General features: G+C 56.9%; 2 protein-coding genes across 7 annotated transcripts in view; one reads left to right on the forward strand and one right to left on the reverse strand.

The window, feature by feature from the left end:
- The window catches only part of VGLL4 (vestigial like family member 4), a 146,935-nt gene extending 138,163 nt beyond the window's left edge, over positions 1 to 8,772 (forward strand). For all 5 annotated transcript variants that reach the window (XM_069483971.1, XM_069483972.1, XM_069483970.1 and 2 more), the window contains 2 exons: positions 5,501 to 5,624; positions 6,048 to 8,772. In XM_069483971.1, the coding sequence (XP_069340072.1) occupies positions 5,501 to 5,624; positions 6,048 to 6,319 (396 nt within the window). In that variant the 3' untranslated portion in view covers positions 6,320 to 8,772. The remainder of the gene's footprint in view (positions 1 to 5,500; positions 5,625 to 6,047) is intronic.
- A 942-nt stretch (positions 8,773 to 9,714) lies between these two features.
- ATG7 (autophagy related 7) overlaps positions 9,715 to 13,814 on the reverse strand; it is a 236,153-nt gene continuing 232,053 nt past the window's right edge. For both annotated transcript variants that reach the window (XM_069484422.1, XM_069484423.1), the window contains exon 19: positions 9,715 to 10,181. In XM_069484422.1, the coding sequence (XP_069340523.1) occupies positions 10,149 to 10,181 (33 nt within the window). In that variant the 3' untranslated portion in view covers positions 9,715 to 10,148. The remainder of the gene's footprint in view (positions 10,182 to 13,814) is intronic.

Below are 13,814 nucleotides of genomic sequence, written 5' to 3' on the forward strand. Positions count from 1 at the left end.
GGTGTAATAACCCTCACGGGAATCCCGAGCTTACCCAGTATAAGGTCACACGGACGAAGTTAAATGTCAGGTTGCTTTGCTCTGGGCTGGGATCCTATAAAGTCGGTGGTCACGGTGGTAATGAGCACGTGCTGGTCTGAAACCTGCGGCTGGCATGAAAGGGTTTTTTTCTTATTAAAGGAAAATAAGGAAATTAAATTATTACTTAATAAACATTGTTTGGTAGAAGAAAATAAATCTTTTTAAAAATAAGGTTCCTGGCCTGGCGAGGTAGTTCACGCTTGTAATCCTAGCACTTGGGGAGGCCGAGGTGGGAGGATCGGTTGAGGCCAGGAGCTGGAGACCTGAGCAAGAGCAAGACTCCGTCTCTACTAAAAATAGAAAAATTAGCTGGGTGTGATGGCACCTGTAGTCTCAGCTACTGGGGAGGGTGAGGCAGGAGGATCGCTTGAGCTCAGGAGTTTGAGGTTGCTGTGAGGTACGATGATGCTACTATACTCCAGCCTGGGCAATGGAGTAAAACCCTGCCTCCAAAGGAATAAACAAATAGGGTTCCAGGGGAAATATATAATAGAGAAGGCATCAGCACTGAGGAGGTTTGGAATCACTGCATGGCCCCAAGGAGATGCTGTGTGCAGCGGAGGAGCGGCGCGGCTCCCAGGCGCTGGCATTCAGCTGCAGGAGCCCGCTGTGTCCTTGTCGCACTCCCGCTTCCTCTGAGGCTCTCGTCTGACGGCTGTCCAGGGCGGACAGCGGCTCTGTTTCGCCCAGCTGAGCCCCAGCACAGCCTGCACTGCCTGGCGACCGCCTCTGAGCTGGTCTGAGCTCCTGGCGCAGGCCTGGGAGGGGCTGTTCTGGTGCTTGGGAATCCCAGTAAAGCTGAGGAACAGTTGCCCACCCTGCCCCGGGCCTGACATCACAGTCTCGTTTGTTTCATTCATTCATTCATTCAACAAAATGGTGTCGCCTCCCACTCTGTGCAGGGAGTACACGAGAAGCAGTCAGGTCTTTGTCCTCGGTGCACTCAGTGTTAGTCTGGAGGAGAGACGGGTAGTCAAACAGCTAAACTGTAGTTCGCCTACCAGCGTAGCAGTAGACAGCATGGATTTGTTCTGATGCCCGGGGATGAGGCCTCGCGGATACCCCTCCACTGGGCGTTTACCAGCCGCCAGCCCCCGTGAGGCCGTGTGTGTGTGTGTGTGTGTGTGTGTGTGTGTGAGCCCTCGCTGCCGCCCGGAGGAGCTTGCAGTCGGGTCAGGGAAGGGGTGAGCGAGGAGAGGGTGACACTCAGGTGGTCAGGGAAGGGGTGAGTGAGGAGAGGGTGACACTCTCAGGTGGTCAGGGAAGGGGTGGGTGAGGAGAGGGTGACACTCAGGTGGTCAGGGAAGGGGTGAGCGAGGAGAGGGTGACACTCTCAGGTGGTCAGGGACGGGGTGAGCAAGGAGAGGGTGACACTCTCAGGTGGTCAGGGAAGGGGTGAGCGAGGAGAGGGTGACGCTCTCAGGTGGTCAGGGAAGGGGTGAGCGAGGAGAGGGTGACACTCTCAGGTGGTCAGGGAAGGGGTGGGTGAGGAGAGGGTGACACTCAGGTGGTCAGGGAAGGGGTGAGCGAGGAGAGGGTGACACTCAGGTGGTCAGGGAAGGGGTGAGCGAGGAGAGGGTGACGCTCTCAGGTGGTCAGGGAAGGGGTGAGTGAGGAGAGGGTGACACTCTCAGGTGGTCAGGGAAGGGGTGAGCGAGGAGAGGGTGACGCTCTCAGGTGGTCAGGGAAGGGGTGAGCGAGGAGAGGGTGACGCTCTCAGGTGGTCAGGGAAGGGGTGAGCGAGAAGAGGGTGACATTCTTGGGCAGCAGGCCAGGGACAGGCTCACTCTGCCCAGGGGAGGGCAGGCGACCTGCTTTGTGAAGTTCCACAGGCATTGCCATGAGACATCAGCCAGGGCCTAAAACATGCCAGCAGAAGAACCCAGTTTTGACTGATTAAAGCATAAAAGGAATTTATTTCTAGGATCTGGGGAATTCAGCTCTCTGGCCATTGCCACTGCCAGCAGGAAGTCCCTCAGGGAGGGGTGTGGGCCAGGATTCAACTCGCAGTTTAATCACAAGCCCACAAGGTCGGGGTGGGTCCTGTGCGGGCCCCGCCCTCCCCAGGCCCCTAGGAGGCTCCGTGTTTTCTGGGGTGACTGATTCACTTGACTCTGCGAGGCTCTTGAGAATCTTCTGGTTGATTTTGGTCACAGTTGCTTTGCAAAAACTGTCCCGCTGGACAGTGAGCTGGCTCTCCTCGCCGTGGTCTTCCTCCACCCCCGCTGTGCGTGCCGGGAGCCGCGGCGCTTTCCTAGAGAGAACGTGGGGTCCCCGGCCGTGTCCTTACGTGATTCCTGGCAGGACTGAGAACAAGGCCACAGGTGTGGGCCAGAGCCGAGCCACCAGCTTTCCGGGCACGTGGCCTCCACCTGAGCTGTCACTGGCGGGTGGTGAGGTGGCGAGGGGCTCTCGGCTGCTGGCCTCACCATGCCTGCTGGTCCGCGTATGTGCCACCCGCTCGGTGCCGCTCGTCCAGCCCCCTCCCGGGCGGGTGGCGGGGCCTCGACTGCTCCAGCTGCCTGGGTCCTGTGCTGAGGACACGAAGGCGACCCACAGGGTCCCTGCTCTCCAGAGAGTTTCCTTCCATTGTGTCATCCCACAGCCCAGAGCGAGGGGAAGGGTGGGGGTGGGGAGGGTGCTTCCTGCAGCGACAGCGAAAGCTGTCGGGCAGGACAGGCTGTGCTGCAGCCCTGCGGGGCGGACCCGGCGGAAGCCTTGTGTGTGGCAAAAAATGTGACTCAGATCTCTAGGAACTGGGACAGGAAAGCTCCCGGAGAGGTATGGCCCGGGAGGCCGCGGAAAGTGTTCTGTGATGGCAGCTTGGGGAGCGTGGGGGCAAGACAGGTACGGAGACAGGTACGGAGACAGCAGGAGGGCGGCCTCGAGGGCAGCAGCGACTGAGGGGAGGGGGAGATGAAGCCTTCAGCACCCAAAGGACAGTGAGCCTTGGGACTGTGTCCATATTGGTGCTGGCTGCACAGCGCAGAGGTGATGGGTTGTGAGTGACAAAGGCTCATCCTTTGTCAAGATGGTGGGTAACTTGTCCCCATCTGGGAAATAAGGATGTTGAGGGGGTGGGGACCCCTGCCATCTGGCAAGCCCTGAGCATCTGGGATCAGGGGGCCTGTTTTGGGTGGACAGTGGCACTGGGCCCAGCTTGCATTCGGCCACGGAGGCAGGGCAGACGCTGGCCTCCAGCGCAGGACGCTGGGGTGGGTTAGTGTGTCCGGGAGAGCTCACAGGCCACCGCGTCCTGGGTGGGGGAGGAAGAGAGCATCCCCGGGCGCTGGACGTCGGCACGTCTGTGGGAGGTGAGCTGAGGGCAGTTCACTTCATCTCGGGTCTGGGCATGTCCTAAAGATGACGTAATACCAACGTTGTCCCCACTTGAGAGGGGCGCAGTCTGTCCTGAAGTGGCCCAAAGGCTGGACGTTGGGCTTACTGATTCTTCAGCCTAAGCTTCCATTTCTTCTTCTTCCTTGATCTCCCCACACTCCAGACGTGTCCCCACTTTTCAGCGTTTGCGTCGGTCAGGACTCTGGTTGTGAGGAACAGAAACCAACTTGAGCCAGCTTAAGCACAAAAGAAAGGGAGTTTTATTGGGAGGACCCTGGGGCGTCTCCCAGGGCCCAAGGTCATGGGCACAGCCAGGCTCAGGAAGGGCCTTGCCTTTCAGAGCCGGACAGAGGGCAGGAGCTCCTTCCTCGCTCAGCTCTGCGTGTGACCGGGTCTCTGCATCCTCTTCTCTGCCTCTCCACCCACATGGCCAGCCCCGTGTGGCTGTCCCACAGCCCCTGAGATCTGCTCCCGACTGCCACGCCCAACTTGAACCTGCCTGTGGCTCAGCAGCTGGCTGGCCAAGCCTGGGTTGGATTTCCAGCCCGGCCAAGGGGGCGCAGTCACGCTTCATGAACGTGGCTGCCTCGGCCCCACCTTTGTGAGCCGGGGACACATCCTTAAGAGAGGGGAGTGGGCTCAAGAGTCAGACAGACCCTTCGGCAGGTGGGGCTGCACGCGGCCCTGCAGGTGTGGCGAGACCGCACCTGATGAGGACTCCTGCCCACACACCCGGGTCCAGGCCCCCACGTGCCTCTGTGCCGCCCTTCCTGCTTCACACTTGACACAGAAGCTCGGGGGTGGACGCCCTGCCTGTGCCCTTGTCCACACCGTGAGGGATCATACAGACTCTTCGGTGGCCCCGTCTCCACTGCTCATGTGTTGAGCTATTACTAAAACCCCAGATTGTTCACGTGGCTGCTGCTAAACCGTCTCTGTGGCTGTGTCATTTCTTGTTAGACCCAAGCACAGGCCTTTTAAGTCCAGTTCAGTCCTTATAGATGCAGCTTTTTATCCTAGAGCCTGTTTTTGCCATTCCTGTTCATTTCTCATCATGAGAAGGCCTGGCGTGCAAGCCTGTTGTACCTTTGTGCTAGTACTGATCTCTAAAGAAAGAGCCGGGGAGGACAAGCCTCAGTGTTGCTCGGTGGGTACTGCTGTCATCACTGGTACCCTTGGGGTGACCTTCAACTAGCTCCTCAGAGCCCTTCCGCTTCCTCGAGGGCAGCAGGGGTACCTTTCCCGGTGGGAACCTGAGGAAGTTCAGTTTAGTTCTCAAATATTTTCCGTCCCAGGTTCTGCACCGAGGCCGGGGGGCGGGGGTGGGGAGTGGTCCAGACACACCTGGTCCCTGCTCTGAATTGTGCCTGGTCTGAGGGGCGCTGACGCTCCCCGGGAGCACCTGCGGGGACTGATTTGCTTGCTGAATCTTGGTGGGGGGGCGGGGGCAGGTTGAAAAGGGGAGAGGTGGTGGCAGTCATGACAGGCCGATGATGCGGGCGTGTGGGGAGGGGAGAGTGCAGTGTGCGCAGGCCGGGCAGATGGCACCAGGGGGGCCACATGCGCAGCGCGTAGGCTTAGGTCTGTGTCCGTCTCCGTCCGGGTTTATATGGTCATAACAGAAGCCCAGAGCTGGCTTAAGCAAAAACTCGAGTCTATCGGAAGCGTTCTGGGATGGCTCCAGGAGCCCTGCGCATAGTGGAACGTGAGGAGGGGGCTCTGGGGACCTTAGTGGGAGGAGCTGTGGTCCCTCCTGCAACCCTCTGCCACCTACTCGACGTTTCCCAGCTCCCAAGTTGTCTAAATTCACATGTGAGAGGTGGGACAGACCAACTCTCAACAGCTGAGCCTTTGTCCCTTGTCCCTCACTCATCCCAACAGCCATGACCAAGGGGAGTCTGCAGACTGGCTGTGTTTAGCAGCTGGACTCCAGGGTCGGTGCGGGAGGTGGCAGAGAGCTTGACCGTAACCTCCTGTGCTCAGGAAGGGCTCCAGGACAGCCCTGCGGGTGCGGGGGGCCTGCAGGGAGGTATGGGGACCAGCGGGGTCTCCACGCACTGACAACCCCGTTCCCCCACAGAACCGGCCCTCGGTGATCACATGCGCCTCGGCCGGCGCCCGCAACTGCAACCTGTCGCACTGCCCCATCGCGCACAGCGGCTGTGCCGCGCCCGGGCCCGCCAGCTACCGGAGGCCCCCGAGTGGTGAGTGTCTGGGGCTGCCCCAGGCCCCGGCCGCGGCCCTTCGCCCTGGAGCTTATTTGCTGTCGAGGTTGGAGTAGTTTTTGAGCACGTGCAGTGCACAGCAGCGTTGCGCATGGCTTGCCTGGGAAGGGCCCAGGAAACGCGCTACCCCACCCCAGGACCTCACGGTCTAGTCGTGGGGAGACAGCGGGTACTGTCATTCAAACTCAGGGCCACGTCCTCTCTCTGCACCCAGACCCTGGCCCAGTGCAGTAGGTATGTCACCATTGTACAGACTCAGAAGGGACCTGCCCAGGTTGCCCAGCTGAGCTGGGGGAGGTGGCCCTGTCCGCAGAGCCCACACTGCCACAGCCCCTGAGGGGGTGCTGCACGCATGCGCGTCGCAGCCACCTGTGCTCTGACCGCTCTCCTGCTTGCCTGCAGCCACCACCACCTGTGACCCCGTGGTGGAGGAGCATTTCCGCAGGAGCCTGGGCAAGAACTACAAGGAACCCGAGCCAGCACCCAACTCTGTGTCCATCACGGGCTCCGTGGACGACCACTTTGCCAAAGCTCTGGGTGACACGTGGCTTCAGATCAAAGCGGCCAAGGACGGAGCATCCAGCAGCCCCGAGTCAGCCTCGCGCAGGGGCCAGCCCGCCAGCCCCTCTGCCCACATGGTCAGCCACAGCCACTCCCCCTCCGTGGTCTCCTGAAGGAGCCCTCCAGCAGCACGGGGTCTGCATGGTTTGCCTGCGCTTCGAACAGTCCGCTTCAAACCAGAAAAAAATCACGGGGGTGGGGCGGGGGGAAGGGAAGGGGTGGTTTATTCGCAAAAACCATGTTGTTGGGGTTTTTGTTCTGTTCTGTTTTTGTACTTGCTTGGTATTCGTACAAGGGGGCCCTCAAACATGACAGCAGGAACTACGTGTGGAACATCTGTCTAATGTAGCATCCTTACTTCCTGCCTCAGTTACCAAAGAAACCTCTGATGCAGGTCTGCCGCCCCGACGGGGCCAGGACTCCACGGCGCGCTTTCTCAGCCACAAGCCATGACGACATTGGTGACCCAGACGCTTTGTGCTTTTCATTTGCTTCCTCAGACCGGGGTGTGCGTGGCTCAGCTTCCATGGCGTGTTTGGTTCAGTCGTGTGTGCGTGTGTATACTTGAAGAGAACTGTCGTGTCTGATTTGCACTACAGGAGGAGGGCTGGAGTTGCCTGCAACTTCAAGTGTGATGCTAGTACTCTGAGGGCAAACTGCTGAAAAACAAAGGGTTTAAGGATGACATTCTGACCATTTGTGTTTTGTTGTTCTTGTTGTTTTTAAATTTAGACAAAACAGCTTTGGAAGGGGAAGTCTCATACAGGTTATAGGTCTTTCTCTAGATTTCAGGTGCTTGCAACTGGACTGCAGACTCTACCGATCACGGGCATTTTACCTTCTCTGAACACTGCAGTTTGTTAGACTAGAGCTGAGGTTGGAGGATTCCATAGTGCTTTAAACATGATGCATGTTTTAATGGAGAAAAATAGCTGGTTTCTATTAATTGTATAGACAGTAAACAAAAACCTTAATACTTACTATCTTCTTTTCAGAATTAGTTTATTTTTGTCAGTTACAGTCCTAGATATACTTACTGCTGGTACAGTTGTACTCTAAGATTTGTATTTGATACTCACTTTACTCACAAGTAGTGCCGGGACAGCCAGCTCCCGGCAGCCCTCGCGGGGAGCGGGGAGCAGTCAGCCGCCTCAGCGCAGATGCTGGAGTTGCTGCCGCGGCTGACGGCGTTTATTTTTTGCGGCCCTGTCTGCTTCATACAGGCTCCCGGGGGAGGTGGGTTTGTGTCTTCCAACTTCCCTCGATGCAGAAACTGCTCCTTTGAACTCTCTTAGCTGAACAGCAGATTGCTGACAATCTGTGATATGGTATTTGTATGCTTCCTCGTACGCTGGGGCCAAGGCGGTATACATTCCTATGACTTTATACAGTTATTACTGCATTTATTGTTTGCTATGTTAATAGCTACTAATTAGAAATTAGGTGGAGCAGCGACATGCCAGGCAGGCAGTGGCAGTCCACAGCTGCTGTCTCTGTCCATGAGCGTTTGTCCCCTGCCCCCTCCAGCGTGTGCACACAGCCTGGCCCACCAGAGGGCTTGCCACGAGGCACCTGACCGGGTGACGTGGGCGTGGCCCCCTCCCGTGGGAGGTCAGAGGGGCCTGCACAGACCAGGGAGCCCTCGAGGCTGGTTTCAGTGTGGGAAAAGTCCAGCGTCACTGTTGAATTTTGGAAATTGGCACCGAGCGGAAAGGTCGGAGGACTGCAGGCCTTTCAAAAAGTGGAAGAAAAGCCCTTTTCCTCTTGCCCCTGCACACATTTCACTCCCACCTTCCTGGGCTTCCAAGCTTTGCATTCAGGCCCCTATATTTTCTGTAGGAAAAATCGTTGAGAACACTTTTTTTATATAGGTAACTTTAAGACCATCATTACGCTGTGCGTAAAGAATGTACAGAGAAATTTGTAGGTATTTTTTGAAGAACAATTAATTTGTTAATGATATGTAGCTATTTAATTTCCCCTTTCCTATTGTAATCATTCATATTTTTTTGTTGTTTGGAAAAAAAAGTTGATCTTTTTTTTGTCGTAGATGTGTCTGTAAAAGTGCAGGAACACAGTTATTCTATGAGAACACTGCATCTGCATTAATAGCCACTAGTTTGTTGTTGCTACGGGCTACCGAGCGTCCTAACAGGAAAACGGCCCGCTGCTGACCAGCTGGGAGGAGCGCGCCTGGGACGTTCGTCAGCGAGCGCGGTCGTCGCGCTGGGAGGGTCGGCGGTGCTGACGGCGGGGCCCTTGGTGCACCGACCTATCTGGGATGGGCAGGACCCTGGAGGGGCCTCGGGCAGAGGGGGCAGCAGAAAACCAAACCTGTCACCGAGAAAGAACACCCTCCCTGCGCTAGAAGGGGCTCCGTGACGTTCTTCCCAGAGCCGAGCCATCTGCAGCGCGTTCCGACCCTTCTCTCCATGTTTGTAAATCTGTAATATACCAGTCTCTGTGGCCTGTTTTTCCTGGAAGAAGAAAAAAAAGGTTTGGCAGGCCATCTTTTTTTTGTACTTAAAAGTAGCCTTAAGAACAATAATAAAGTGCTCTTAAACCACAGGCTGCGTGTGGCTCTTCAATCCTGGAGCGAGCGCGCCAGGCTGGGTGGGCAGCGGCCCCGGGGCCGGGGGTGCATTCATTCGGTGGCCCTGCACCTGCGTGTGGCCCGTCTAAGCCCCACGTGAGCTGGAAAACAGTAATTTTAATTTTCCACTTTCTACTTTAGGAGAAGCGTCATTTAAAATCTGCCCTACAGAAATCCTCCTGTTCTAAGAGTCAGCCCCAGACTCAATTCTGACTTTGGTTCTGGGCCTAAGACAAAATTTAAAGCCGTAAGAATAGAATAAAAGTGTGGAAAGGGTGCCGCTGGCTCCTAGGCCACTGCAGGGACAATGACATCTTACACAGAGGCAGGGTGGTCACACACGCTAAGGACGTGCCCTGTCCTGGGTCTCCACACCCAGCTCTGTGGGCCGTACAGATGCACAAGCTCAGAGGGAGGTGGCAAAGCGGCTCTGCCTGAGTGACGCGTGGCTGAGCCCTCGGACCCCTCAGCCGCCTGGCTCCAGGCTGAGGCGGACACACGTGGACAGCCGCCCCGCCTTAGAGTCGGGGCCTCCAAGCCCGGCGAGGCCGCAGCTCAGCCCTGTCCGGGCTTCCAGTGCCCACAAGGAGAGGGAGGAGCCTCACACCCGGGCAGCTGCCAGGACCTGGCCTGAGGCCTGGCACTGGGTTCCTCCAGCAGAGACTCCCGTCCTCCCCTGGAGCAGGCAGGCCTGGCTGTGCCCACAGCTGAGGACAGGCCAGGAGGGGGGCAGCTAGCTCTGTCCTTGGAGTCCTGGGGTCACTGGGATGAGTGTGGTCCCTTCAGTCTGCAGCGGCTCAGGTCTCCTTCCCTCCCCACCAGGGCCTGTGGGGGAGGGGGGCTGGCTAAGGGGGGAGGGGGGCCCCAGTGGGGTCTGCACCACAGCCGGGGCAGGGGGGTGGGCGGGCACTGCCTCCCCCAAATGGCTCCAGGTAGAAGCTGGTTTCTCATTTTTCCCCATTTGGTCTGCATTGGGCCAACTGTTCCCGGTCCTCACTGCCACCCCTTCGGGGTCAAGGGGAAAGGGGCCTGGGAGCTTGACCATCAAACAATTGTGACAACAAGAAAAACAGAACTGCATATGGAGGGAACCAAGTCCCAGATCAGTGGCAATGCCAAAGCCAAGGTTATTATTTAGCTCACAACTGGCAGGATCGGGAATCACGGCAACTGTAGAACGCTGGAAGCTCCCGGGCCGCGGAGGGGGGTCCAGTCCTCCGGGCACGCAGAGGAGGGACCGGACAGGTCGGAGGGCCCAGGCCCAGCATCACCCGTCCTGCTCCGGGGGGGACCGGGTGCTCCTCAGCAGGTGGCCAGGGAGGGGTCCGCGCCCCACTCGAGGGGCTGTCTCAGACGGTCTCGTCGTCGCTCATGTCCCAGATCTGCACGGAGAAGGGGGAGAGATTCAGCTGAGTTGTCCCATGGCCCGAGGGGGTTCAGACTCGGCAGCTGCAGGAGCAGCGGGACGGCAGCTCCGTGCGCAGAGCGAGGCGGCGCTACCCACGTGGCCTCATCCACAGCTCCCGTGTGGCCAGTGGGCTGCCTTCTAGTCCTCGTACAGGGACACCAGATCTCACAGAAGTCACTTCACCTGCCCAAGGCCTCAGCGGTCAGAGAGCCAGCGGGTGGGGGTGCGGGGATTTGAATAGTGGGGGGCTGCCTAGTGTGCCCTGCCACCTCCTCGCCTCCCACGCCACCTTGGGGCTTCCTGGCCCAGCGGGTGCCGTCACCCGGGCCCAACAGCACTCACCACCACCCCAGATCCTCTCTCCGATCGTGTCCTCCCTGCTGCACGCCTGCCCCCTGGAAGGCCAGCTCCATGAGGGCTGGGACCCCCTGGGTGTGCACCCGCCACCCCAGGAGGCCGCACCCCCTGCACCCGCTCCACCGTCTGCTCCGAATTGCAGTCCGCTTGCCGACACTCCAGACTCACACTGGAGAACTGGCTGTCACTCAAGAGCGAGCCCTTTCCTGCCACCCCCAGAGGTGGCCTGGGCCAGGATAGTGGAGACACCAAGATCCTGCCTGGGCCCCTCAGCCTGTGTCCTGTGAGTCTGACCCTCCATGTGAACACGGGAGAGCGGGGCCGCCCACAGCATGCCGAGAGGAGGAACGAGGCATCGTGGGGGACAGGCCCCTGCCTGCCCTGGCTCCTTCCTGTGGCCCTTGGCCCGAGCCCCTGCAGAGGGAGCCGCCAGCATGGCAGGTCCCAGGGCCCCGTGCACCCTGGCTCCCTGGAGGGCTGGTCCCTGAACCTATGCCTTCAGCCTTAAAAATTCCTAGAATTGGTTGCAAAAGGCCACCTCTAGCAGAGCCGAGAGAAGGAACAGTGTGTTTACATGAGGCTGGCCTGGGGAGACAGGAGGCCTGGCCAAGGTAAATATCAACACCAGCTTGGCTTTCAAAGTCAAGGATGTGGAAAATAAATACAGAGAGAAGGAAATTTCCTCTCTCAAGGACCCAGCTGCCTGGGGTGAGGGCGGCGGTGGGCGACCCTCTTGCCGCCCCTCCAGCTCTACGAAGGCCCAGCTGTCCGAGGACCCCAGGGAGGGGATTGCGAAGAGAGCCGATGCTGGCACAAGCAGGGCTGGGGGGGAAGAGCGGGTCTGGGGTCCAGGACCCAAATGCCCTTTCTCTGGGCCCAGCTCCCCACCAAGCTCATCCTGCATGCTGGAAATGCCCCGAGGGTGGGGTTCAGTGACACAGGGTGAGGTGGCTGCATTTCCAACAAAGGCTGCATTTAGAAGCCCCTGGATCTGATCTTTGGGTTCTGATGGTCTGAATGGAACCCAAGCCACTGGAAGGCTTGCCAGCACAGTCCATCTATTGTTTCACTCTCGTTCAATGAACACACATTCCTGCAGTCGTCTCTGTGCCACACGCTGTGCAGAACTGCTGCGAATACTCAGAATACTCCCTCTTTCACGCCTCACATCCACCTGTGAGGTACAGAAGGGAAAAAGCCCAGAGAGGCAAGGCAACTTGCCCAGGATCACACAGCAGGCAAGCTGCAGTCCTGGGAGCATGGGTATGTGGGGGAGGAGCTGAGGTCAGAGGGCACTGGGCCAAAAGGAAGGAGAATGCGGTGGGTGAGCCTTCTGGGCGGAGCCCTCTGGGACCTCCCACCCAGCCTCTTGGGGTGGGGGTTGGAGGGTGCCAGCCCGGGCAGGACAGGGTTGCTGCCAATGAGTGCCCTCTGCAAATGGGCAGAGAGCGGTGATTCATACGGGGACTCCGGAGGCCTGGGCTTGGGCTTTAAGAGAGTAGGAGCCTCCAGGTAGCGCCTATCATCCATTTTATCAGATCTCAGCCTTGGGGCAGGGGCTCCTCAGTGCTCAGCCCCAAACCTGCCTGGCAGAGGCAGGGAGGACTGGGACTGGGTGGCCTGGGACTGGCCCAGGAGGGCACCCTGCTGGCCCTTGCTCCTGGACAGATTCAGCCAATTGAGTAGGGCTGCTGCTGGCACTGCCCGGCCTGTGCAGGGGATCCTGCAAGACACCCGAAGGGCTTATTGTGACACAGCTCTATAGAGCGGGTGAGGGCGATGGCTTAAAAGCCATAACCTCTCGGGATTTTCCAGAACGAGTCCCTGGGCCAGGGACAGGCTCTCCACTAGGGCAGCCTGGCCTTTTCCCGTCAGCTGGGCTCAGAGAGCAGCAGCAGTCTTCATTTTCAACCTCAAGAAACAAGCCTCATCTCCTCCTAGAACGCAGCCTCCCGGGGGGTGGCTGAGATCTGTGGGGTCCCTGCTGTGCCCTCAGCATAGCGCCTGGCACAGAGAAGGGGTGCGGTGAATTCCTCTTAATGAACGACGGTTGTAAAATTGGCAAAGATCTTTTTACATGTTAATACTCAAGTGCTGGCAAGGGTATGGCAAAACACCGCCACAGGAGGAGTATAAATTCGTACCATATTTTTTCAAAGAGGAGATTTGGCAATGTGTAATACAAATCTTTAAAAATGTTCATCCTTAAGGAAGAGACAAATGATCATTTTTTGTATATAACATCAAGGTACACCTAGAAAACCCAACAAAATAAGTGCTAAGATGAATATAAGTGAAAAAGAGTATTCAGTAAGATAGCAAGATGGAAAATGGACAACAAATTACAGGCTTCCCCCACATACAGTGAAAACAAAATTCAATTCAAAAACAGAATGAAAGAGAACTCATTATAAGAGTAATGAAAAAGATAAATGCTACGGCATAAACCTAACATTAAATGTACAAAATATACATGAAACAAACCCCTGGAACAGTCCTACAAAAGTCCTCCCAAGAATCTAACTTAGAGAGACATACAAGTAAACTTGGGCAAATGGAGAACACTCCTTGTTTTTGCACAGGTCAATTCCACAACAAAAAAATTTTAGCTTTTCCAAAGTGAATTTATAAATTTAACACAATCTCATATTTTTTTTTTTTTTTTGACCGAAGGGATCTCCTTGTGCTGCCCAGGCTGGAGTGCAGTGAGCTGTGCACTCCAACTCCTACGTTCAAGTGAGCCTCCTGCCTCAGCCTCTCAATTAGGTAGGACTATAGGTGTGCACCACCAGGCCTGGCTAATTTAAAAATGTTTTTTGTAGAGATGAGGTCTCACTGTATTGTCCAGACTGGTCTAGACTCCTGGCCTCAAGTGATCCTCCCCTCTCGGCCTCCCAAAGTGCTGGGATTATAGGCGTGAGCCACCATGCCCCGCCCACAATCTCAATTTTTAAAAAAATCAAGTGTGTTTTCAGGAGCTAGCCAAGATGGTTCTAAAGTCTGGAGAAATAAACAAACAAGGACCCCTAGGAAGCCCTCTGAACGGAAGAGTGGTAAGGAGTCCCCACCGTATGCTGAGATGTATCATGAAGTCCCCAAGGAAGAGAGGGCCCACTGGCACGAGGATGGACAGACGGCAGAAGCAGAAAAGTCCACGTGGAAGTCCAAGATTTGAATGAAAAAGGTCTGGGGGATGATCTCCAATCATTAGAAACAGATAGACTTTTTAATTGATGATACAGGGACAAGT

The sequence above is a fragment of the Eulemur rufifrons genome, chromosome 10 (genome assembly GCF_041146395.1).
Source record: "Eulemur rufifrons isolate Redbay chromosome 10, OSU_ERuf_1, whole genome shotgun sequence".
NCBI classification, from domain to species: domain Eukaryota; kingdom Metazoa; phylum Chordata; class Mammalia; order Primates; family Lemuridae; genus Eulemur; species Eulemur rufifrons.